The 25,897-nt window shown below is 44.0% G+C and overlaps 1 protein-coding gene across 1 annotated transcript in view; it reads right to left on the minus strand.

The window, feature by feature from the left end:
- The window catches only part of CNTNAP5 (contactin associated protein family member 5), a 285,642-nt gene extending 262,245 nt beyond the window's left edge, over positions 1 to 23,397 (minus strand). Inside the window, exon 1 of the mRNA XM_033161910.1 lies at positions 23,122 to 23,397. Within this exon, the coding sequence (XP_033017801.1) occupies positions 23,122 to 23,203 (82 nt within the window). The 5' untranslated portion in view covers positions 23,204 to 23,397. The remainder of the gene's footprint in view (positions 1 to 23,121) is intronic.
- Positions 23,398 to 25,897: the final 2,500 nt, after the last annotated feature.

A 25,897-nucleotide genomic window follows, 5' to 3' on the forward strand; every position in this document is an offset into this window, starting at 1 on the left:
GGATCTGTTCTGTCACTTGTCTATGAAGGTTTCTGGGCCTTTTGAAAATGCAAACTGATAGGTCTGGGTGCTCAGGGGTGTATTGCAATTCAAACCAGTAAATATTATTTCTGCTGATCTGCAGTTTTACTCTAGGAAGTCATGGGGAAATGGTACCATCCATTAGCTGCTCACTTTGAGAATAGTTTATACAAATAGCCTGTATTATCACATATAATTTACTTTAAAACTACATAGGAATATGTTATGTTAATATTTCCCCCCTCCTTTGTGCTCAATTACATGACAACGGAAGCTAACTGAAAGCCACCAGTTTCCAACCGCAGTGGTACCTCGAGTTACAAATGCCTCAGGTTACAAATGCTTCAGGTTACAAACTCCGCTAACCTAGAAGAGTTAAAACAAAATAAAAAATAAAAAAATCCTTCCAGTATCACCTCAGAGACCAACTAAGTTTGTTCTTGGTATGAGCTTTCGTGGTCTCTAAGGTGCTACTGGAAGGATTTTTTATTTTGTTTTGACTATGGCAGACCAACACGGCTACCTACCTGTAACTGGAAGAGTTACCTCGAGTTGAGAACTTTGCCCCAGGATGAGAACGGAAATCGTGTGCTGGCGGCGCAGCAGCAGCAAGAGACCCCATTAGCAAAAGCACGCCTCTAGTTAAGAACAGTTTCATGTTAAGAATGGACTTCCGGAATGAATTAAGTTCATAACTAGAGTTTGTAATCTTTATATAGCTCCACTTATATTACACTGACCCAGATACAGCATCTGAAACAAGTTAGTCCCTTCACTAAAACAAATCACAAATTCGCTACAATATACACAACCCAAACCACAACCCAACTATGATGAAGTCACCTCACGAGGCGGGTCTGAGCTGCTGTGGGAGTTTTCTTTCTTTAAAACTCCACCTCTTGAACATCCTCTTACCACTGCAGTGTTAAATGTCTGAAGCATCTTCCAGGGATTAAAATTGTACCTTTATACCTTCCCTGACTGAATGCGTCAGGTTTTACCAATTCTGTAGCCAGGTTTGAGTTGGGACAATTCTCAGGTTGGAAAGACACCTGAGTACATTTGTACATGTGATCTCACCTTCATGTCCTAATTAGGCGAATACAAATAATGCTTCTTGTTCCACTGGAAAAGTTCAGTGATGTTATTGGAAGCCACAATGAACATTTGCCTCAACTTTTTACCTCAACCCCTCTGGTAGCAACATGTAAAAGTGCAATTTCTCCTTTGCTTGCCTCCCCGTGTAAAATATTGTGATTTGTCCTCTATTAAATATTGAGAGCTCCATTTATTGTGTGCCCCTCCTCGAGCTGTTTGGCTTAAACTGTACCCCCACTAGCAAAATTACATTAAGAGCAGATTGGAGCAAATCTGACTTTAAAAAAAAGGGGGGGGAGAAGCCACCAACGAAAAAAGCCGATTTTCTCTGTATTCAGCCATTTGTGGGATTAACTTTTCTAATGAGTTCTTATGTGTGCACAGGTTTTGCTTGCTTGCTTGTTTGTTTTTTTCCAGGCTAGTAGAGCAGGATGAATTATTCATATCTCCCAAAAGCAAAAAAAAAAACCCAACAACAATAAAAGAAAATCACTGCAAATTCAGCCCTTTTTTCTGGTCACAGGAATACTTTCATTTTTTGACAGAAGAATTTATTTTGCTGGAGTAGCTCGATTGTACGATTTACCGGTATATAGAGCACATAGTACCAGTTTGGAGTTAATGGAATGTAGTTGTTTTTTTTTTTTTTTTTTACTTCAAGAATGAAGGGATTTTTTTTCTATTAAAGGTGGAGCTTAATTTGATTCTCTTTATATAGGATTACTCTTTCCCCACCTCGTTTTCTTCTTGGAAATACGTTGTACTGCAAGAGACAGAAGCATTGCTCAGATTATGGCAGGAAGGTGAGGTGTGCATGACCTTCATGAAATCCATAGCCCCCAAACATTGACTCTCCCTCTTCACATTTAGTCAATGAATGCCCCTTTCTAAAACCAGTACGTAAGGGAGCCCATCACCAAGAGGTAAAGGCAATAGAGTCTCTCCATTCCCATTTAAATTAGGCAGCTTTAATGGGGGATTTGAAATATTCATGGAAGATAATCCTATCCATGACGATTAGCCACATGAAATATCCGGTGTATCGTAGAGATTATCAGTTGCTAGGAAGCAACAGCAGGAGAGAGAACTATAATAATAATAATAATAATAATAATAATAATAATAATAATAATAATACATTTTATTTATACCCCGCTCTCCCCTGCCGAGACCGGGCTCAGGGCGGCTAACACCAAATACATTAAAAACACAAAATCAAAGGATTAGTTTAAAATACAATTTGAAATCACATTTAAAATCAAAATCAAATTAAATGGGAACCCACAAATCATAACCCTAGGGGTAAGGAATTAAACATTCACCAGGCCTGGCCACCCATGCTGGTCCCATAGAAAGAGCCAAGGTGGCCACTTACATACAGGGTCCCAGACTGGGCCCAGACCAAAGCCCTAGATGTGTACTTTCTGAAGGCATCTGCTTGGCTGCTGTTGGAAATAGGATGCTGGTCAACTAGATGGCCTGATCTAGCAAGGCTCTCCTTAGGTTTCTATGCCCATTTTGTGAAGGCGAGCCTCTGTCAGGGATACAACAAAACAAAACATGACAATCTTTCAGACAGGAAGTTTGGAAACCTCGCCTTGAAAACCATATGATCAGAAAAACCACATTACTAGGGCTACATTTCTAGAGACCTCTTCAGTAAGTATTTCTCGCTTATAGAACAATACAGGAGCAGGGATTGGGACTGTGGTTAGCATCCCTGCCCTTGACGTTGCCCGAGCTGTGTAGCCCCTCACTCAGGTGCCCACATGTATGGGACAAATATCTGCAGAGAGGAAGCCTTTGCATGGACAGCTGTGTGCACGGAGGCCTACACGTGGCATGGAACCCCATGCAATCAGTGTTCTAGGCTGCATGGGAGGCAGCACAGTTACAGCTATACTCATGAGGGCCATCTCCATATAGATGTTCGTGCTGTATTCACAGACACTGGGGAGGGGGGGCCTTTTGGTCAGTTGTGGGGCTATGTGACACATTCTCATATTCAATTTGTTTTCAAAGCCCAGTCTCTTGGACTACACTCCTTGGTCAGATCAGTGAGGAGCCCAGCCAGCCAACACGGTGCTGCTTTGAGGGGCGCACTCACACAGCATCCACAAAAGTGGTGCTGGGTTTGCAGGGTGCTGTGAGCTGTGAGCTGTGGTCTAAAACACTGAGCCTCTTGGGCTTGCTGATCAGAAGTTTGGCGGTTCGAATCCACACAACGGGGTGAGCTCTTGTTGCTCTGTCCCAGCTCCTGCCTATCTAGCAGTTCGAAAGCATGCCAGTGCAAGTAGATAAATAGGTACCACTGTGGCGGGAAGGTAAACAGTGTTTCCATGCACTCTGGCTTCCATCACAGTATCCCATTGCGCCAGAAGCGGTTTAGTCAAGCTGGCCACATGACCCGGAAAGCTGTCTGTGGACAAACACCAGCTCCCTCAGCCTGAAAGCGAGATGAGCACCACTCCCCATAGTTGCCTTTGACTGGACTTAACTATCCAGGGGTCCTTTACCTTTTACCCTTTTCTCATGGTGCACTCCAGCAGTAGTGAAGCATATTTTTTATAACTTTAATGCACCCTTTGCATGTCTGTGTTGCAGCTGAACATCTCTATATAACCAGCACATACTGGCCATTTGCAGCTTGTGCTAACCATTTTCACAACCTCTGAAATGTCAATTGTTGGAGAAGAGCCATAATTTTTATTAGCAAGTCTTCATTTTAGACCAACTTTACAGTGTTTAGGCTTGGACTGATAACTATGAGCATTTACAGTTGACGCCAGTGAGCGCTGCACCTTGTTGAAGATCTCCATTTAAGCAAACATGTATTTCTATATTCTATATATTCCCCCCAAAAAGAGCAAAGCTGGTTTACATTTTTTTTTAAAAAAACCCAACAACAACACTTAACTACAGCAAAACCAGAAAAACTATGATGAAATAAAAATAACCATAAAAATAGTCACATCAGTGGCATTTCAGTGAATCAAAAACAGGGCAATAGAGCAACAGTGGCAGCTGGAGAAAATGGCTGCAAGGGGGATGCTGTCCTGTCATAATTTCTGATTTGGTCTTCTGGGGTTATTTTCTTATTAAGATGGCACTTGCACAGGTGGCAAAGTAGTGATCTTCAGTTCAAGCTTGGGCAGTGACAGGGGGGCTCATGGATGGGGAAAGGTTCTGTAGTGGTTGTATGAGTTGTCCCTGAACCATTCTGAAAAGTCTGAATATATTCACACTTACAGGATACAATACCCGGAACTGTGTATGAGGTGGAGTTATTTAATGAGCACTGCTTCTGTTAAAGAGTGACTTTGGATAAACATGTGAGTGCTCTGGGTCTCTGAGACCACTCAAAAGATCCACAGGGTGCAGAACCTAATTGAGTTAATTAGTGCCCTCCTGTTGATAATGCAGGGATCTTTAAATAAATTAGAGTTGGAGGTGGCTTTTCACCAACCATTGACCTTTGAGATGACCTTGTGCAAATTGTTAAAAGTTGTATTATCTCTTCCCTGATCTGCAGAATGCAGGTAAAAGGTCCAGAGGAAAGCTGAATAAGGCTTTTAAATAGTTAATTATATTGGCTTTTTATATGTCCTTAAATGGATCCTTGGGTTCACCTTCAACTTCCTTCAGAATTCATCTCTGCAAGTTTGTTTCCAAATTGGGATATGCTATAGCCACCTGTCTTCAATTGGTATTATAACTTCTTTCATTTGAAATAATTTGCTTTAAAGTTTGAACCAATCTGTATAGCAAAGTCTTCTTTCTTGATTGTTTTTGATTGTTGGAAACACTTCAAACCAACCTTAGTACACCTTGGAGCCCGGCACGCTTCCTTCAGCGCACGTACCTCTCCTGTACGTTCTCCTTGCTGCTGTCTCCTGTGCTATTCAGCAGAGTTATCTTCTCTTATCTTCTCTCACGCAGCGGGGTTGTGTATGCCAGCATATTACAGACAACAGAGTCCGGCTTCTTTCTAATCTAGAAGCTTTATTTTACAAGGCATAAATCATTACATTCCGGGAGAGTCGCAAGCCATGTTGGTGGCTTCTCCCTTCTCTCCGTTCTCCGGACAACAGAAACAGAAAGTATCACATTACACAGTACAACAGTACACAGAGCATCCGGTGACGCTCTTCCTCCTGTGGGTGGGACAATCTGGTTGAGCTTGTTAACTCTAAAAGCTCCAAACCTCTACACCCCCTCTTGTCCCGCACACAGGGGCGTTGTAAGCTTGCAGCTTACATCACACAAACCCTCACAGAACTCCCCATGACGTTGGAAGCTCAGGGGCTTCGTGAACCCAACCCTCTGGTTCACCTGACCAGGACAGTACTTCAGCTTCTCCAAGCCGGTCTGAACGCACACGTCTCGAAAGAGAACGTCTAGGTGTTTGGGTCTGGCCTTGACTTGTCCAGACTCTGCCACCAACAAACAGAGTTAGTTGTCCTCCCAAACTATCACGGGTAGGCAACTCTGAACGCAGATCTCTTGGACCAAACACCTATCGAACTCCAGTTCCTGCAAAGCACTGACAACGCACTGTACCTGGCTTCTGCACGAGAACGAGCAATGAGGCTCTGGCACTGGGACTTCAGCCCGCCTAGAGCTCCTCCACACTGTACAACCATTTCAGACACAGATTTCCTGTCCTCGGAATTTGCCCAACCGCTGTCGCACCAGCGCGTGAGCTGGGGCTCACCGGTAGCTGACAACTCCGGGCAAAACTCCTTAGTCTCCTGCAAACTCTGGAGCACTCTCACCATGCCATTCCAGGCATGCATGCTGGGATTTGCAGCCACCTTGCTGAACAGATCCACAGCAACTGCTATGTCAGGTTTGCTCAACCGTGAAGGAAACAGCAGCCTCCCAGGAGCTGACCTAAACACCTCGGGGCTCTCGAACTCAGAGCGTTCCCCGGTCTGACTGTCCTCACCTAGACACATCTCCATGGGTGTTCTGACACTAGCACATTCAGACACTCTGAACTTCTTCAACAACTGCACTACCTTGCCAGTCTGATTGAGCAAGACACTACCGTCTTCGGCTCTGTCTACCTGCACACCTAGGTAAACACCAACAGGGCTTAGGTTCCTGAGCTGGAAAGACTGACCAAGCTCCTCTGCGAACCGTTGCACCTGTCCCCTGGACTCCGCCAGGTAAAGCATGTCCGCACCGGACTGCAGAACTAGCTCCTGCTCTGGGCTTACTCCTGCCAGAAACAGGCAGCTATCAGCACAACTCTGGCTGACACCTAGCTTTCTCAAAGCTTCTTGCACACCTGAGGACCAATCTCTGGCTGACTCCTTCAAGCCAGTGATTGCCTCGTGCAAACTCCACACCTGATTTGGCCCGTTGTCCTCGAACCCTGGCGGAGGTACCTCGTACCTCTCCTCATCCAGGTCGGAATCCAAACAGGCGTCCAAACCAAAGTGGCTTGCCTCAAAGCTGCTTTGAGTCGCGACCGCTAACAGCATGCGCGTGGTTTCACCTCTGAGAGAGGGCGCGTCCAGTACCTCGGAACAATGGACCCCCTCCTCCTGAGTGAAACCTCTGGCTACTGACCTAGCCTCGCACTGCAACTCACCAGTTGCTGCCGTCTTGAGTCTGCACACCCAATGACCTTCTGACAGCGTCGTGGTTGTGCACACACCCAAAGACCTCATTGAGCTTACCTGCTCTACCATGGCATCTTGCCATTTCTGGGCCTCACCTTGAGATACCCATTGAACCTTCACGAGGCTCTCCGGTTCACACTGAACCAAACAAGCACTCACGCTAGTGGCCGTGAACCTTTCGGGCAGAATCCCTTCAGTGGATCGTGCAGACTGCTGTGATACCACTTCAGATTCTCCCTCTGCTCCAGTTGCACTGGACTCCACCTGCACATCCTTGACGTCAGGCATCTCACCTACAGACTTGCTGCGCCTGTGCATCCTAACTGAACCACCCAAGGATGACGTTGGCGCGCCTTTGGGCTCCTGCTTCACTGCCAAAGAACCCTGCTCTTGCTCCGGGATGAGACCTGCGCCAGGCTCTCCTGGAGAAGAGTTGCCACACAAAGAGTCGCCAAGCATGGCCTGCCTCCTAGTCCGTGACATAGGAGTTGCGGGTGCACTCCCAGGCTGCTGCCTTGGAGTCACCACTAGCTGCGCTGCACCCTGTTGATGGCCGGGAACTCGGCCCGAGCCACCAGCAGGTGCCAAAGCCACAGCGATACCCCCTCTTGGGGCTGATCCACCTGGACCACCACCGCCACCAGCAGGTGGCGTATCTGCCTGTCCATCACTGACAGGACCATCCAGAACATCAGGGCTTCTAGGGATGTGTTCCAATCCATTCTGCTCAAACAATTCAGCACTCCTGCTGACTAGAACCTGGGTCTGGTCACTATCTGGGTTAACTAACCTCCAGCTATGCAAGCTGGGTTCGCACCCACAGAAAGACACTTTCAGAACCTTGGTATCACCCAGTTCCACCCGGAACCCTTGTGGAAGCTCTGCATCCAAGAGCATGTCTTCAGTGGCAGCATGCAGCATCCTTTGCTGCCTCTCTGCAAGACCACATACCTGTGAAGAAAGCAGGTTAGTCACACTGTGCTTACTCCCCCTCTCACTGAGGACCTGGGAACAGCCTACTCCAGTAGAAACCTGCTGTTCCACTGCAACCAGTGGTGCTGCCTCAGTTGCCTCCTTGAGCAACGCAGACCACATGTGGTGAGAGAAAGCATCAGCCAAACACTCAGAACAACACGCTCCCCCCAGGTTAGCTTCTGGCATCCCTTCAGAAACAGCCACATGAACCAGGGAAAAGGGACGCGTGGTTTCCCTTTCAGACGCGGGGTAGCAGGATGTCGACTCCTCGACCTTGCAAACCCTGCAATCAAGAAAGCTGTTACATGCCCTTAACTTGCACCCTTCAGAGAACTCAGGCTGCTTCAGCACACTGTCCCAGTGGCGACTTGCCAGCCTTTGGTACCACTGACACAAACATAAGTGGTGCACGGGCACACTGGTGCACCGAACAAACATTCCATCAGTGCCACCTCCCCCTGTTCTGGATTGAGGCTTCTTAACAGCAAACAGCCCGTCCTGGCTGCCTTTCACGCGTAGAAGCATCTTCTGGCCCCTGCAAGCAGAACAGGTGATAATCACAAAACAAACAGCAAAAACATTGGACAGAAGGTTTGACATAAACAGATACACAGCCACATCAGCAACCAAAGAAAACGCCAGTTCTGTCCCTTTAAATCCTGCAGAGACTGTCTCAAGCACGACAAACTGTCTCTTGCTTCCAACAGTCAGTTCTTCAAACTGCTCTGTAGAAAAAAAAAACTGCAGTTCCTCACAAGTCCACCAGGAGGAACGACGACGACGGCAACCATCACACGCAGCCCACCAGGGTTGGCCTCCGTTGCCACGGCAACTGCACGACAACAGTAGGCATCCTCTTCCGCCTGGGCTGTGGTAGAGCTGTTGCGATTCTCATGGCCAGTACCACACGTCATGTCCTTGGCCTTATCTTCAGCCATGCACGTCAACAAAAGACCAGGTGCAGGCTACGTGCCAAAACACAGATCCACAGTCAATGCCTTTACACTGGCTTCAGACTTGGAAACAGCCCCTCCCTTTCTGGGAGCAAAGCCCACGGCGATCTGGCCCCCCTCCTGCTTTCCATGGCACTGTTGCTGCACAACAGCCATAAGCCGTGCTGGGGGCGAGCTTTCCAAAGCCACTTCAGCCAGTCCCTCAGCCCCGTGAAACTGAGCTAGGGTCTTCTTCCAGGCTTCACAAGCACTGGCCAGACCTTCCTCTTCACAGGCGTTGGCCAGAACATCAACGCTCTCAGGGAACAGCCCTCTGCATTGAAGCTGTGAGGCTGGAGGTGCTTGCAAACAAAAGCTTCCCTCCTCCTTGCTGGGAATGCTATGGCTCCCTCCATCTTGCCCAGGGGTAGCGTACTTACGAATCTGTAGCTTCTTACCCGGCTCCACAGATGGGGGTTTCACCAGAGAGGTACAACTGCTTTTGCAGCCCTCGATCTGGGCTTCCCTGCTGCCTTCCAACCTCTGGCAGCAGGTTTTAGGCTCCTGAGCCATTCAGCAGACTGCTGAATGCTCCTGCTGGCAAAGCAAACTTCCCTGGATGCTCCATCACAGTCCAAACCAGGGAGGCACTTCTCAGCTTGGCACACACGTTCTGGATCCTTGGAACTGCTCCTGAACCAGTCCAGAATAATAAACAAGCGCAAATATGGGACTGCCATAACCTGAAGTGTTTTTGATTGTTGGAAACACTTCAAACCAACCTTAGTACACCTTGGAGCCCGGCACGCTTCCTTCAGCGCACGTACCTCTCCTGTACGTTCTCCTTGCTGCTGTCTCCTGTGCTATTCAGCAGAGTTATCTTCTCTTATCTTCTCTCACGCAGCGGGGTTGTGTATGCCAGCATATTACAGACAACAGAGTCCGGCTTCTTTCTAATCTAGAAGCTTTATTTTACAAGGCATAAATCATTACATTCCGGGAGAGTCGCAAGCCATGTTGGTGGCTTCTCCCTTCTCTCCGTTCTCCGGACAACAGAAACAGAAAGTATCACATTACACAGTACAACAGTACACAGAGCATCCGGTGACGCTCTTCCTCCTGTGGGTGGGACAATCTGGTTGAGCTTGTTAACTCTAAAAGCTCCAAACCTCTACAGTGCACATGTGCATGTATACACACACACACACACACACACACACACACAATATTTAGGCAGAAGATTTAAAATGTATTTGATGTATTTTAGAGAATGGAATGGGAAAAGACCCTGACAATGACAATTTCTTCTAAGGTTACTCCCTACCTCCATTTTCTGCTGCAAAGTACGTTCTCTCTGTTTGCAACATCTCTAGAACAGATAAGATTCCTGGTGTTAAAAGCTGTGCTGTTTTTTTATTTATTTATTCATAGTCTTCTATGTTTCATTCGCTGGCCAGGCAGCATTATGAGTTTATTCTAATTATTGTTAGTCAGGGGTCAGCAAACTTTTTCAGCAGTGGGCCGGTCCACTGTCCCTCAGACCTTGTGGGGGGCCGGACTATATTTTGAAAAAAAATATGAACAATTCCTATGCCCCGCAAATAACCCAGAGATGCATTTTAAATAAAAGGACACATTCTACTCATGTAAAAACATGCTGATTCCCAGACCGTCTGCGGGCCAGATTTAGAAGGTGATTGGGCTCTATCCGGCCCCAGGGCCTTAGTTTGGGGACCCCTGTTGTTAGTTATTAACAAAACAGGATATCAACACACAGTTTTACCCTGGTTTATGTTAACAAACAATATTTAGAAGAAACCATAGTTCCCTGAGTTCTGATATCATTGGGCAACTGTGGTTTATTTTGAAGCGCAAACAAAAGCATTTGCAAAGAAGAAGCAGATGGGAAAGGTGTGTACAAGAATGTTCCTATCATGCTAGTATTATATCTGAGGTGCCACAGGAATGTGGGGAAAAATCACAACTCTGAATAAATCGCCAGTGCCACCACCTGTACGTGAGAATGAGGAGCAGTGCCATCCATTCCAAGAATATCAACATTCCATCTCTACGCTCCTTGAGAACATTGGCGGAAGAGCAGAGATTTAGAATGTGATGGTGGCACACCTCTAAACCTTACAGTTGGGGTGAATGCAAACACCCCCAGCACATGAACTTTGGGGTGGCAGGCCTACAGCAAACATAGTGTAAGTTCCATCCCTAAGATAATAAATGATCAAAAACTTGTAATGTGTTCCTACTTATTGAACCATGATTCCAGGGGAGGGGAGGCTGGCCAAAGTCACTTGGTACTTTCTATTCTGCTGTGCAATGTGACAATGATGGTGATAAATTGTTGGAAAAGGACATTGAAGGAAAAACCATAAATCACTGACTCCTCTAAAAACCATCCACGAGCCCCAGTTTTCTGCTTTTATAACTATATAAATCCCAAGCTTTTGGAACCTCTATGGGTAGAGCTCTGATAGGCCTATGGAGGATTTCCTTGTGTGGGTCACTCAGTGTAGGGCTAATTAGAGCTGTTTAGCTTGCCTAAAAAGACTGAGAATGCAAGGCTGAGTGAGAGAGTACTTTTCTGTTTGATAGGTGTTTCTTTGTCCCTCTTTTACTCATCCACTTGCACTAATCCCCACTGGGATCATTCCACTAAAGGCTGGAACTAAAGATTACATGGTAAATTTGTATTCCTAGCCTTGATTTGCCATTTAATGTGTATAAAGGATCAAGGGACATTTGTAGAAGTGAAATGGTTGGGCCAGAAGTCTACTTAACTCATTTCCTACCCACTGATTTCCAGTTTCAACCCCTTCTCCCAGAACATCTCCCCCATCAGGCTCTGAGATGGGAAAAAAAAGTTCAGTCATGAGAACATGGCCATGAGGATAGTTTATTGGGGGGTAAAGGGGTGAAGGCTCCACCTTCTTGCCTGCCCTGTTGCCCCTGAAAATCCGATGGACACAACTCTGTTTACATCAATTGGTTGGGAAGCCACTGAGCTTCAGATCAGGAAGTCCTTGATGCAAATCTTGCTTCTTTGTTTAATTCTAAGCAAACCAACTTCTTTCACCTGCAATATGGGAAATTATAATGCTAACTTAATTTACATAATTCTTATAACAATAATTTCTAGATAAGGCATGTGAATTATAATAATCTTATTTAGATAATGCACTTGAGTGAAAAAGAACATTGTCACCTTCCTGGTTAAAATATAAAGAAATAAAAGGCAGAAGCAGTTCCTGATGGAAAAATAAGAAACAGCTCCTAAATGATTTCAGGCATTCCACTCACTTCTAATAAACTGCCTTTAAAAAAAAAAGAGTAAATATTGAAACACCTACTGAACATCTGTCTGTCATGGCAATTTTGTTATCAGGCTCCTCAGATCCTGGTGCTTATTCCTTTTAAACTGCATAACAGCTAGGATTGTTAAAAATAAAATACAGCAGTATTTTGGCACCCACTTCTTTCTCTGGGTTCTATATTGCACTGTTGTCATCATTTAAAACTCAATCAATTCTACTGAACTACTGAGCAGATGGCAAGACCAGCCCATAAGAATCTGCACAGGGCAATTAGAAAATGCAACGATAAAATTAATACAAGGGAATTAATTATCAGTGACATCTCCCAAGCACTGTATATACAGAAATCTGCCTGTTTCTCAGATACTAAGTAGACATGTTGATCACTGCAATGATGCTCCCTTCTTTAACTGGCAGGGCCTCTGAGATTTAACTGGGAAAGCAGAGTTTAATTATATGGGGATAAACCCCACTGGGGCTTCTTATTTATGTTGTGAAAAGGCCAGATGAAGAGTTCAGAAAACAGTTTGTTTGCTCAGAAGATAACAAGACGCATCTTTAAAAGAGTGCATTACATTGGTCCAGAATCAAAATTGCCCCCAAATTAACCCTAGAAGTAGCTGCTAATGCACATTCAGATGGGCATACTCATTGTCCCACAACTGGAGCAAAGGCTTGACAAGAGAGGAACTGGGAAATGGTTGTATTTTTTTTTTTTTTTGAAGAATTGGGAAGAAATTGTACCAATCTCACACAAGTGGTGCAGGTAAAAAAAATCTACAGCCTTCTGCAAATGAAGATCAATTCCAGCACCCAAGCTCACCTGACTGGATAAAAGGAAGCCATGAGGGTATGACCCAAGAGATGTTGCCCCCCCATTCAATTTCCAGGAGGTGGCACATTATAAGTCCTGAGAGAATGAAACTAAGCAGCCCCCCAAGCTGATCAGCAATAGGAGGTGATTGGTGAAGTGCCCCCCTGTCCTCAGAGCTGTCTATGCTCCAAACTACTTAACTGCCTGCACTAAATGAACCAAAACAGCCAAATAAAAAGTAAACTACCCCAGCCAATCAAATTAAGAGCAGTGAAATAAATGGGATAAAAGGTACAATCAGAAGTCATTCTGTGTGCATTGAAAAAAGTCTACTCCATGGGTAGGCAAACTAAGGCCCAGGGGCCGGATCTGGCCCAATTGCCTTCTAAATCCAGCCTGCGGACGGTCCGGGAATCAGCGTGTTTTTACATGAGTAGAATGTGTGCTTTTATTTAAAATGCATCTCTGGGTTATTTGTGGGGCATAGGAATTCATTCATTCCCCCCCCCCCAAAATAGTCCAGCCTCCCACAAGGTCTGAGGGACAGTGGACCAGCCCCCTGCTGAAAAAGTTTGCTGACCCCTGGTCTACTCATTCACAAGTGGTAACTGGCAAAGCCCATACTGCTCATGGGGTAGGGCCAGGTGTAGATTGCTGGAAAGACATAGAAGGGAGAATTCATGGCGGGGCCACCTTTTATAGAGAACTTGCTCCCCTAAGCCTATTGGCCAAAATAGGGCATGTTGTAGAACAACCAACCTCATATAACCAAGGTGCTTAAGTCCAATTAACACATGAATGAGTTAATGACATATAGAGGAAACTGTCCTGCCATGCTTAGATAGGTCACTTCCCCTCAACTTGGGAGGAAGGAGGTCAAGTCTATTGTTTCTCTCAGTCAACCAAACTCAGACTTCATGGCTTTCCCCCCCAAAAGCTATCATTGTTTTCCTATATAAATAATTTAGGAACTTTCACATATTACTAGAGCTACATCAAAGGGGGGGAACTATACTTTCAAAAATTATCTGAAGAAGTGTGCATGCACACGAAAGCTCATACCAGGAACAAACTCAGTTGGTCTCTAAGGTGCTACTAGAAAGAATTTTCGATTTTGTTTCAAAAATTATGTTTATTGTTTTCAGACATTATACAGTTACACTAAGGAGATCTCACCAGACTATTCATGGGATAATAAAACAAGGTTATGTACATTTATTCATGCTTGATGTGTATGGAATCATATTTGCTCTCCCATGAACCAAAATGTGGAAACAGATTGGTCACATTCTAGGGCAATGGTATGCATACTTAAACCCCACACTCATTTCAGTGAGTTTGTAGTGTGTTTGACATTACACTGGACTATGGCCAGAAAAAATTTACCCTATGAAGAGAATAGTATGAATTATAACAATGCTTCCCGGGATTATCTTTTCTAAGATTCCCCAGTGGTTCTGTTCTCTGCTCAGCTTTTTAAAATAATAAAATCTAAACTAGGGGTAGTCAACATACTGCTCCTCAGATGTTGCTGGACTCCCATCATCCCTGCCCATTGACCAATATTTTCTGAGTTTAAGGGGAGTTGGAGAGCACCACGCTGGGTACCTCTTCTGTAAAATATCTTGCCACGGCATCAATGCTTAAGTAAATGGGCATCACATGTGTGCAGAGATCTATTTTATTTTTATGACAACAATCATAGCAAATCACAAACTACTGCTCCTTAAACGCTGGAGAGTTTCGTGAACTGAGATATGTGTGGGTGGATTGCTCTCGTTACAAAGAAAGAAAAAGCTTTGCATACATCAGTGCTTACTTGCCAACAGAAGTTTCCATTCTGGATTCCTTGTTTATGAAGAAGGATGGCTGAACTTTTTCTCAGATTACAACCAAGAAATGTCAAAAATCAAAACAATCTATAGAAAGGAAAACACAATGGATAACTTCGTTTTCCTCTGAGGGGCGTTACGCTACGAACAGACAACACACTTCCAAAACACCATATGTACATCCATACCCACTAGAGGGGGTGTTGAGTTTGCCTAAAACAACATTTCAAAGTAAGTTCCAGTTTGAGAGAAGTATCAGAGAAACAAAATCAATTTATATTAAAGGAGCAAAAAAAATGTATTACAAGGGGGACCACCAATGCCAACATGATAGAGATATTGTTTTCTCCCTGCTGTTGTCCATGATGTAAGCCCACAAGTTAGAGTTACATTTTTAGGCATATTTACAGTAATAGTAGCATGGCCAAATAACAGATGAGGGGATCAATAACTCTTGGGGTAACAGGATCCTTGATGGAGGTGAGATTTTTCCTCACCCGATTCTTTCCTGAGGATCCATGCTCTTTTTTTCAACACTCCGTCCCAATGATTCCTACTATCTGCACCCAAACATGTTAAATGTCTGCCCTTGTAGGAGAACTAATACAGCTCTCATTCTGAAACCTGGCAGGCTTTGTCCTCTCAGAAAGGGGCACCAGGCTTGCAGATTGTTTTTGCTTATGGCAGAAAATTCCTTCATTTAAAAACAAATGAAGGTGCCTTGCACAAAAACCTTTGGGTGTATTTTCCTACAATTTGGCAGTCTTAATCCACCCTGTAGGAGCTGCTGTGGCTACAAATGCCATGCCTGAGAAAAGGGGAAGACATTATAGCTATCTTTAGATTAGTAAATATAATAATAATACAATAATAATAATTTATTATTTGTACCCCGCCCAACTGGCTGGGTTTCCCCAGCCACTCTGGGCGGCTTCCAACAAAGATTAAAAATACATTAAAACATCAGTCCTTAAAACCTTCCCTAAACAGGGCTGCCTTCAGATGTCTTCTAAACGTCAGATAGTTGTTTATCTCTTTGACATCTGATGGGAGGGCGTTCCACAGGGTGGACACCACTACCACTAAATGGGAAGCAATAGACCTTTGTCTTTAACAGTTCTCATTTGGTCCCAAGTAACAAGTCAAACTGGAAAGATCCACAGAAGCACTACTTCTCAATGCTATAATTACAGATACAAGTCTAATCTTGGGACATCTCTGGGGTTAAAACCCAGTGTTGTTGCAGTGGCCCATTTGTGGTTCTCTGCAGTTGCTTTTAAATATAGACAAAAACATTAGCCTGATCTTGTCAGATGTGGTTGTTATATAGAAATATGAATTACTCAAATACCATAATGATCAAGCCACAGTCACTTTAGGCAATATTCTACTGAATGCATCTATAATGCTGATGCATGTGATAGATTGTCATCCCACTTTAGAAAAATGGAATTTCAGTCACCTAAGAGTGACTAAGGAGCACATTGAGAGCCCTGAGCAAATAAGTTCCACTGGAAGCAATAGACAGTGATGACATATTGTAGAGTCAATTCTCAGTGTGGTGAAGAGTGGTAGACTCATAATCTGGTGAACTGGGTCCATGTCTCCGCTCCTCCACATGCAGCTGCTGGGTGACCTTGAGCTAGTCACACTTCTCTGAAGTCTCTCAGCGTCACTCACTTCACAGAGTGTTTGTTGGGGGGGGGGAGAGAAATCAAATCCAAACTCTTCTTCTTCTTCTTCTTCTTCTTCTTCTTCTTCTTCTTCTTCTTCTTCTTCTTCTTCCTCTAGAGTCTTAGGGGGAACTGAATGTAGAATGTGTAAAATATTTCTAAAATTTCACTTGAGAGCAACAACATGTCATCAAGTCTCAATGCTCCCAGTGAGAATTGCAATGTCCATTTCAACCCATGTGGTGACAGAAACACCCTAGACAGGCAGTCTTAGTCAGCTGAAATCACTTGTTGAAGAACACAGACAGGCATCACACATACCAGCTCATGCAAATCCTTAAGAGAGCAGGGATCCAGCAGCGCATGGATTCCAGAGTGAACCCCTGCCCAGATCCCCACATTGGTCTGTAGATTAGATCCAGTGTGCACACTTTGGAATCACAACTGGTCAATGGTTAGGAAGGAAATACATTTTGAACTGGGATTTGTGAAGTCTGGTCTGTGTGTGTGTGTGTGTGTGTGTGTGTGTTGTGTGTAGGCAGATTTAAGGTGATGTGACCACAAGTGAAGACAATTGATGCAGGGCCAGCCCTACCATTAGGCAATCTCATTGCAAGTAAGTATTAAAGTCAGATGCAGCTGCAAGTCTGGTCAGCTTTATACAAGGGACGCTATCTCATTCTTTATCTCAGAAAGCAAAATGTCTTGTTCAAGTACTAAACTGGTGTCCATTAGACATCCAGGTATCACAAAAGCTTACATAGACTGCTAATTAGAACAATAAAGCACGGACAAAAGGCTGTTAAGGTCTGACAGTACTGGCTTCTCCTGTACCTAATTCAAAATGCTGGTTTTAACCTTTAGAGCCTTACGCAGCTCAGAACCCCTATAGCTAAAGGGCCTACTTTCCCCTTTCAGACCTTCCTGGACCCTGATTTCATCATCTGAGGCCCTTCTCTGCATGCCACCTTTGTGAGAGGTCCAAAAGGGGGCAACAAGAAAACGGGCCTTTTCAGTAGAAGCCCCTCCCCCCCCAACAATTTATGGAATGCTCTCCCCAGGGAGGCCTGCCTGTCACCAACCTTGTCATCATGTTGGCACCCGGCAAAGGCATTTCTGTTTTCCAAGCCATTTTGGCAGCACCAGTGATACGATTGCATTGTGAAATCTGCTTTTAATCATGTCTAATTGTACAATCTACTATTGTAATTTGTTTTTATTGTAAATCACTTCAGGACTTCCTTAGTTGGAGACAATGTACAAATGAAATAAACCTAAACCAAAGCTTAAAAAAACTATTTTGTTCAAAAAGAGAACTCCTAAGCACACAGATGGTTGTAAAAGACTTTCTCCTCAGAGAAGTTATTGCTGCCATCACTTTAATGGCAGAGAGAATGCTGGATTGTTTTTAATAAAATAAACCTATTTGCCTCCTACTTGGATATCTCCTTAATTTATTGCAGAAACTGTGAGATCAATACATAATAACTGTGCAGTTTAGGAAACATGTTACAAGGTGTCACAAGATTACCATTCCAGTTAAAATGGAATATCAATGTTGAGATCTTTTGAAGAAAATGAGGCTAAATTTTCATAAACAGAAAAATGCCAACTGAACTGGGTCCTGGATCTGTCTGTTATCACTTCAGCACCATTCCTCACTGTCAGATATATTGTAGTATCTGATATGACCCTTTGATCCAATAAAAGTTAATAGTCTGAAATCTTCCTCAGTCTACTGTGTCCAGGGAACAACAGTCACAGTAAGGGGGAGAGAATCTACAATTCTATATGGACCAATTTTCTCCTACTCCTGCATCATGGATATACAATCCTAGTAGTTTCTGCAATACACAACCCCTCCTAACTTCTCCTCCATTTTGACAGTATAATTCTCTCTCTTGCTCCCATATGCCAGCTAAACCTGTTCTGGGAGTTCTGCTGACTCCCCAGAGCAGATTTAGGGGGCATGGCAAAGGAAGATTCAACTCGGTTGAATCCTGCCCCCTGGTTTCTGCTCACATACTCACTGTTATCTTACTATCCTATGGAGCCTGAGATTTCCTCCTCTCATTTGTTATTTTAACTTGTTCAGAATAGGAAGAGATACCTAAGAGTGTACAAATCACTGGATAGTCTGTTGTTGTTCAGTCGTTCAGTCGTGTCCAACTCTTCGTGACCCCATGGACCAGAGCACGCCAGGCACCCCTATCCTCCACTGCCTCCCGCAGTTTGGCCAAACTCATGCCAGTCACTTCGAGAACACTGTCCAACCATCTCATCTTCTGTCGTCCCCGTCTCTCTTTCCCAACATCAGGGTCTTTTCCAGGGAGTCTTCTCTTCTCATGAGGTGGCCAAAGTACTGGAGCCTCAACTTCAGGATCTGTCCTTCCAGTGAACACTCAGGGCTGATTTCTTTAAGGATGGATAAGTTTGATCTTTTTGCAGTCTATGGGACTCTCAAGAGTCTCCTCCAGCACCTCCTTCATGGATCACTGCCTTGTCGTGGCGAAGGGGCTTGAATAACTCAGGGAAGCTATGAGTTACGCCATGCAGGGCCACCCAAGATGGACAAGTCATAGCGGAGAGTTTAGACTAAATGTGATCCACCTGGAGAAGGAACTGGCAAACCACTCCAGTATCCCTGCCAAGAAAGCTCCATGGGCAAAGACAACAGGCAAAGACAACCGGATAGTCTACTAAATACTAAAAGAGGAGCATGTGTGTATAATGGCAACTGTGGAAAGCACTGAATGAGGACAAAAAGTCAGAGAACTTTCCCAGGGTTTCTTCTTGCAAGCTTACCTTTATATTCACTTGGATTAAAATGCTGTTCATTGCATATATGATATTGCAATTACGTGTGTGTCTATGTGTGTTGTATCTATTTCCCAGTAATTAGTATCCTGGGGAGGAATTGCATTGCTACTGTAGTTATTTAATCTAATAAAGTGTTGTTATGAAACCAGCCTTGAGGTATTTCTGGAACTATATTAGAATGAAGTAACTTTAATGTCTGTAAGAATATCCATTGACCCTGACCTCAAATCCTGTAGCTGGAATTACAATATTTCTTGATATGTTTTCTTAGCAATCTTGTATATAATCATCAAGAAAATAACCACAGGCACACTTTCATGATTCAATTACGAAAATACAAAGAGTTTGGGAATACTGCCATGTGCTAACAAGAAATAAGAAAATAGTGATCTTACGCTGAATGCCAGCCATGCAGAAATACATAAGAGAAAAGGAAGGAATCACCAGAGATTTTGTTAAAGCTATTCCTTATTCTGCAAGAACCTCTGGTTCCAAACACCTTGCCTAGGGTACATTATGATCTGGATTGACACGGGGCTAATCTAGTAGGAGTCTGGTAAATCCTGCCTTAGTGCAAAGGCTGGATCTGAGTGACCTTCTTCTGATCCTTTCAATCCTGTGATTCTGTTTCTACACTGACTAGAGTTCAGTTTCTCCAGCAAGAGAACTTTATCTTCCAGTTCCAATTTGTGCTTTGGGAAACTGGACAGTTCTAATTGATTGCTACTATAAATTAGTATGATTGACAGAGAATAGATAAATTGATGGCAGTTTTGATGTGGATGTTATCCTTTATTATAGTATTGCGATGTATACTGAATTCATGGAAGGGGAGTTTTTTGTTCCATGGAAATGGTTGCTATCCATTTGAAGCTGACTAGTGTTTCAATCAATTACTGAAGTGAATCTTAAAGCACCTCAGATTTGCAGGGCACAAATGCACACTCTTACCACAACTGGTAATTTGTGCATTAAAAGTTCAGCTCTAGATAATCAAATTTGGCATCTTTCTTTGTGGGCTGTGTCCCCTTCCTGTAGCACTGCTGAAACTAGAATTACAGCCACATCATTTGTCGCTGCACTCATGGGCAAGCTCCAGTGAACACAAAGAAACTTACCACCAAGCAAACATGCATAGCATTTGTTGTAAAGCCACCAAGCCACTGTCATCCACTCCTAACTTTTTTTTTTTTTGCATGACCATTAAGCTAAACCCCAAGAAAAATTAGCAGTACTGTAATTACTGGGTTGAGTCCAAATTTCCTCTGAGCAGAGTTCCACTGAAGTAATTACCCTGTTGGTGGATGGAAAGGCAATTTTCACAAATCCTTCACTGCCCTTTCAGCCTCCAGTGCCATTCAAACTCCACTCCAGAGGGTTGGGAACCTTTAAGAACAGTGAAACAGTGCCATACTCCCACCTTCATTTAGTGGGAACCTCCATTGGAAAATAGTCTATTTGGTAAAAATAGAGAGTCTTACCATTCGCAGAATGGCAGTTCTGGATCTAATGCAGTACATATTTCTAAATATTGGGGGCAGGGAAGTATCACCAATGATGTTAACGTCTGAAGAAAAATTACAAAGGGTGGTGATTCAGATATTTTAAAGGAAATAATTTAAAAAAGTGATTTAAATTGGCTATAGCTGTCTGATTTCTGTTCTGGGTTTTGACCAACATGCCAAGGCCTGTGTTACTGAACAGTGAAAACTTTTCCTTATGGCCAAAGTGAATTTCACTGCAGCATTTGTCCATGCTCTCAAACCATTAGGAAACAGAAGAAACATGCAACTCTTGGTGCTTCATGGAAGAATCTTTAACTAAGCTCCTGGGAAAGAACACCCAGTCTAATTCATTGCTCAGTGAGTAAATAAAAACTGTACAGTGTAGTAAAATGGTTAATTATTGTGCTTTATAAAGATTGAGTCCCAAATATATAGGGAGAAGTTTGTGTGTTCAATGTGAATGTTCATTGGCACTGGGAAATTAAAAGTGTCACCCATGAAATAGTAAAACTCATTAAAGCAGAGTATCCTTTTAAAAGTTACGGATTAACTTTATTACCAGCTTGGTAATAGCAAGTCTGCTTGCTTAAATCCACTTTATTTTGGCATTCCTGAACATTATCAAACCATATTAACCAAAGTGTGATTGGAGCAAGGAAAAACTTTACTTCCTGCTTCGTTTTTTTCTTTATTAAAATCAAACCTGAAGGCACATTCACTGGGAAGGCTGTTACCAATTCTCAATGCTTACTGCATTTGCCTTTTCCTCTTTATTTAAAGCCTGCTATTACTTCACATGTGTGAAATATCCTTCTTTTAATGCCCCTGCCCCCCACCAGCTTTTAAGGTATGGAATCAAAAAGGCAAGAGTGACCTCTAGTGTTCACAAGCCCATTAGAGCTTGAGAAACAGCTAGTTCTCTCCCATCACTGCATGAAGAATGTCATTTATTTTAAATATATCCCCACCATTTTAAACTCCTATAAATTGCATCCAGGGAACAACACGTAGCCAAGCAAAATTAAAAAAAAAGTCTAGCAAAATGCATCTCTTTAAAAACAGAGTAATTCCTGGAGTACAATTTGGATCCTCAGCTACTTCAATGGACAGATATGACCTCTGTCACTTCCCCTGGCATAGAAGCACTTGCACAAACCAACTCATATCTCACAGTGTTTTTCTGAACAATTCCATTTAAATCCTGAATTTCAAACACTGCCACTGTATCCTCCTGTTCCCTTCATCCTCTAAAGCAAAACATTGACATATATGACACCCTTGGGCTACAATTCTTAGCGGACTTCCAGGGGATTGAGCCCATTTAGCTCAATGCATGGTTAGCTATCCACAGTCATGCTAAAGGATCATCATGGCAAAAGCACCAAGGCTGAATCCGAAGAAAGGTATATATATCTCCATGCTTGCCTCCCTGTTTCTCCCTTTTGCAGTGACTCTGCACTTCACAGAGCATCTTATCACAATAATTGTCTCGCAATGCCCTGTACAACAGCCAAAGGGGGTCAATACCCCCACAACACTTAAGCTGAGAGGGGTGCATGGGGAGGACAGATGTTATGGGGATTTCTTGTCAAATGGAGGACACAAGGAGCCAAACTGTATGCACAACGGCTTTTAAAAGCGAAACGGTATAAAAAGTACCAATGTCTTAGTCCTATCATCAGTTTTCCACCACTGTTGTTTTTCTTTCTTTCTTTTAAAATCCACACCAACCCCTTCATGTTATGGACTCATTCAGTCACATGGGCTTCCTAAGTCTAAATGCCACGCTGTGTCAAGATCTGGCTTTCTACATTCCAAAATATAGTTAAAATAGACACCAGGACTGATAGGTGAAGCAGCAAGATGCAGTTAGTGTGGTTCAGATATTTTTTCCATGCCCTACCTAAAAAAAAAAAAACCCCAAACAAACCAAACCCAAAAGATAACACCAGGATTCCAGTAAGGGTTGGAGAAGGTAGGATTACACAGAATAAAGAGGGGCACGATCTAGTTTGGCAAGCAGGCGTGTAGTTATGAATCGTTAAACACTCAGCAGGAGAAGGCAACCGAGGTGACTAAAGGCATTTCCTTGATATCATCAGCCGCATGAAAAATGAAATCTTAACGCAGGAGTATAAATAAACAGCAGTTCAAATGCAAGTAGCGGGGTGTGTGTGTAGGGGAGGCACTTTTAAAAAAAGAAGCCCGCTGCACATATATCTATTGCAGAGGGGAAAGGATGTGCAGATTTCCTGCTATTTCAGGATGGAAGGCCCCCATCACCTTAGTTCCTCAGTGATACAGGAGAGGCCGATTTGCAGGGAATGCACTTAAGCGAACTTTAGACGCGGGAGCCACGCACCTTGCGCTCTCGCTCTCTCTCTCTTTCCCTCCCCTACTACTCCAAAGAGCATCCCCCCCGCTCCAGACCTCCCCGTCAAATGTTGTGTAAGCACCGGGTGGCTGCGAGATGCAGGGCTTCCTTTGATACTTACAGTTGGTAGCCGCTAATCCAAGATGCCAGAAGCTGAACAGCAGCAAAGTCAAAACGCTGAAGAGTTGGGGGATAGGATCCATTTTCTCGTGCCGTCTCTGCCTCCGTAATCTCCAATTTCAGAGAGTGGCTGCTGTGCCTTGGCTCCCTTACTCCATCCGGCATCCAGGCACCCTTTTGGAAGACGCCGGAGAGGGAGAATGCGAAAGACACCTCTGCCCCTCCTTACCCAGATCTTCTCGAAAGCAGCAGCAGCAGGTCCAAAGAGAGAGAGAGTGAGAGAGAGAGAGCGCGCAACTGAGCCTCACTGCCAAAAGGCTCTCATTAAAGGCAGGTCCTGAAATCCACCTCCAGGAGCTGCGATAGGGATTCAGCCAGCCTGGAGCTGAACAGCTCCTTATAGGCGCGAGGAGCCGTGCGCGCTCACTCCACCTCCTGCTCAGCCTCCTCCTCCCCGTCACACCTCCCGCCTGCTAGGGAGGATCCTTTCTCATTACTATTATCAAGCCCTGATGATAAGCGTCGGAGTTACAGGGGAACTTGGCTGCCCAGAGCATCTCTCTCTCTCTCTCTCTCTCTCTCTCACTCTTAGTTAGGGCTAGCTAGTGTATCAGCCACGACGGCGCGGGGTGGGGGTGGGGGAGAGGAATAGCACCCGAATGAAGGTGAGGATGGAACGGAGGAAAGGCGGCGGCGGCGGCGGCGGCGGCGGCGGCGGGGATTTGCAAATCTCTGTGTGGCCCTGTCTGCAAAGGAAGAAGAAGGGAGATCTTAGAAGATGAAAGGTGCAGGAAAGAACCCCCCCCCATTTAACTATTTTAATATTTCTTTCTTTTTCCACACCGCATTGCATTCTGTTTCTTTATTTATTGCAAGTTGAAAACTGGGAAATTTATTGTGGCAGGAGTTTCTGTAGTTCAGTTCATAGGCTACGTGAAATGGACAGGGTTGATCATTCTGCTTTCTCTCTCTTTCTCACACATACTGTAGATGGAAGGGAGTGGGGAGGAAGGATACCGCTGATGAGGCTCTTTCTACACACAGGGAGAGGGAGGGGGTGTCTTTAGCACAAGATGAGATTTGAAAATGAATGAGTGGAACGAATGAATGCCGATCTACTGGCTGGAAGCAGGGTTACCATAGATTTTCATGTGTTGATAATCTACCCGTGCAAATACAGAAAAGCACATCAAGCCATTCATTGCAACCAAACCACAGCACCTGTGATAGTCAATTCCTGAGCTGGAAACAGAGGCAGTTATTGGAGCCAAGTTTCTGTTTGACTGCTTGATTCGTTTTTGACAACTGTCAGAACCATTTTGCTATTATGTAGGAAAGGAGGAAGTGTCAGACTGAGTTTTCCCCTCCTTTTTCTCTCTCCTTTTTTCCTTTTTGATCAGTGATTCCAGGTTTTTTTTTGGGGGGGGGGGGGGATGTTGTCTCTCATTGCTGATCATCCCACTCCACTTCTGCTGTCCTTTCTAGAACCTTAGCTTAATAATTCCCAAGGCTTAACCTTGTTGCTTTGCTGCTGCTTTGGATCACGTCAATTGCAGACTGTATCAAAGGATGGATAAAAATTACATTAGTGATCCCAACTTTAATCCTTGAGGAGAGAATTTATTTGAAGCATTAAGGTCTTTGTTGGAAGTAATTTGCTGGTCTACAGCCATAATAAACAAACCAGAGAAGGGTCAGAAATAATTAGCGGTTTTTTAGATCACTTGCCCATATTCTTATGATGGGCCCATGGAGAATGGAGCTCTAAATTGCTGGCATGCTGAAAGAAAGAAGGCAGTGGGAGAAAACACACACTTGGGCTGTTTTGTGGGAAACTGCTTGCTTAGTGATTAGATAGCCTGGAGAATTAAAAAGCAACAGCAAACGGGATTTTGAGCTTTAAATGGACAATCAAACAAAAGCTAAATCGCACTTCTCTATGGGATTTTTTGAAAGAAAGAAAGAAAGAAAGAAAGAAAGGACAAAATGCTGCTACAAGGATTCCTTATGAAAACTTTATATGAAAGAGAGGAGAGAGGCAATAGAAATCAAAGTTCTGTGATGAGGTAGGGAAAATTGGTTAGGTTTCTAATGTTTTCAGTTGCAGAGGAAAGATAAGCACATGGCCAAGTGCTAACACCCCCAAAGTGATGAAAACAACCAACAACAAAGCTTGAATCTCATTGGATTCCTTGAAATCTCATGATTTATAAAATAAATATCATTTTTATTATTAATTTTGTCCATATTGTATCACCAATATACTTAGCAGAGTGACAGAGAAGGAAGGCGGCCGGGGGGGGGGGGGGCACACAACAACTGCCAACCTCACAAGCCAAAGTTTGACAGAAAGGAATGCAAGAGAGGGAACATTGGTGAAGATAAAGGCTGGCAAAAGGAACAGAGGAAGAATAAATCCAGAAGCTCGAGGCATCCATTTCCTTGAATGCATGAGGGGGGGGCAGAATTGGGGCCATTCCCATTTACTGTACCCTCAAACCATGCATATTCAGATGAACATGTGGAAAGGACCTCTATGGAGGTTCAGCTATGCATGTGAAAGAATCTCTTTACACACATTAAGTTGAAAGTGCATATTTGGTGTTGCATCTTCTGCAGGCATCCCGTCATGGTGCTGGGCCTACGAGATCATGATGCTGCTTCCCTTTCTTTATGTTCACTGAGTACATGCAGAGGAAGCAGAGATGACTGTGCTTAGTGCTGGCAGGGGATGAGCTCTAAGAGGTTGGGCAAAATGAGTTATCAAAGAGGTGAGC

The sequence above is a fragment of the Lacerta agilis genome, chromosome 1 (genome assembly GCF_009819535.1).
Source record: "Lacerta agilis isolate rLacAgi1 chromosome 1, rLacAgi1.pri, whole genome shotgun sequence".
Lineage (NCBI taxonomy): Eukaryota > Metazoa > Chordata > Lepidosauria > Squamata > Lacertidae > Lacerta > Lacerta agilis.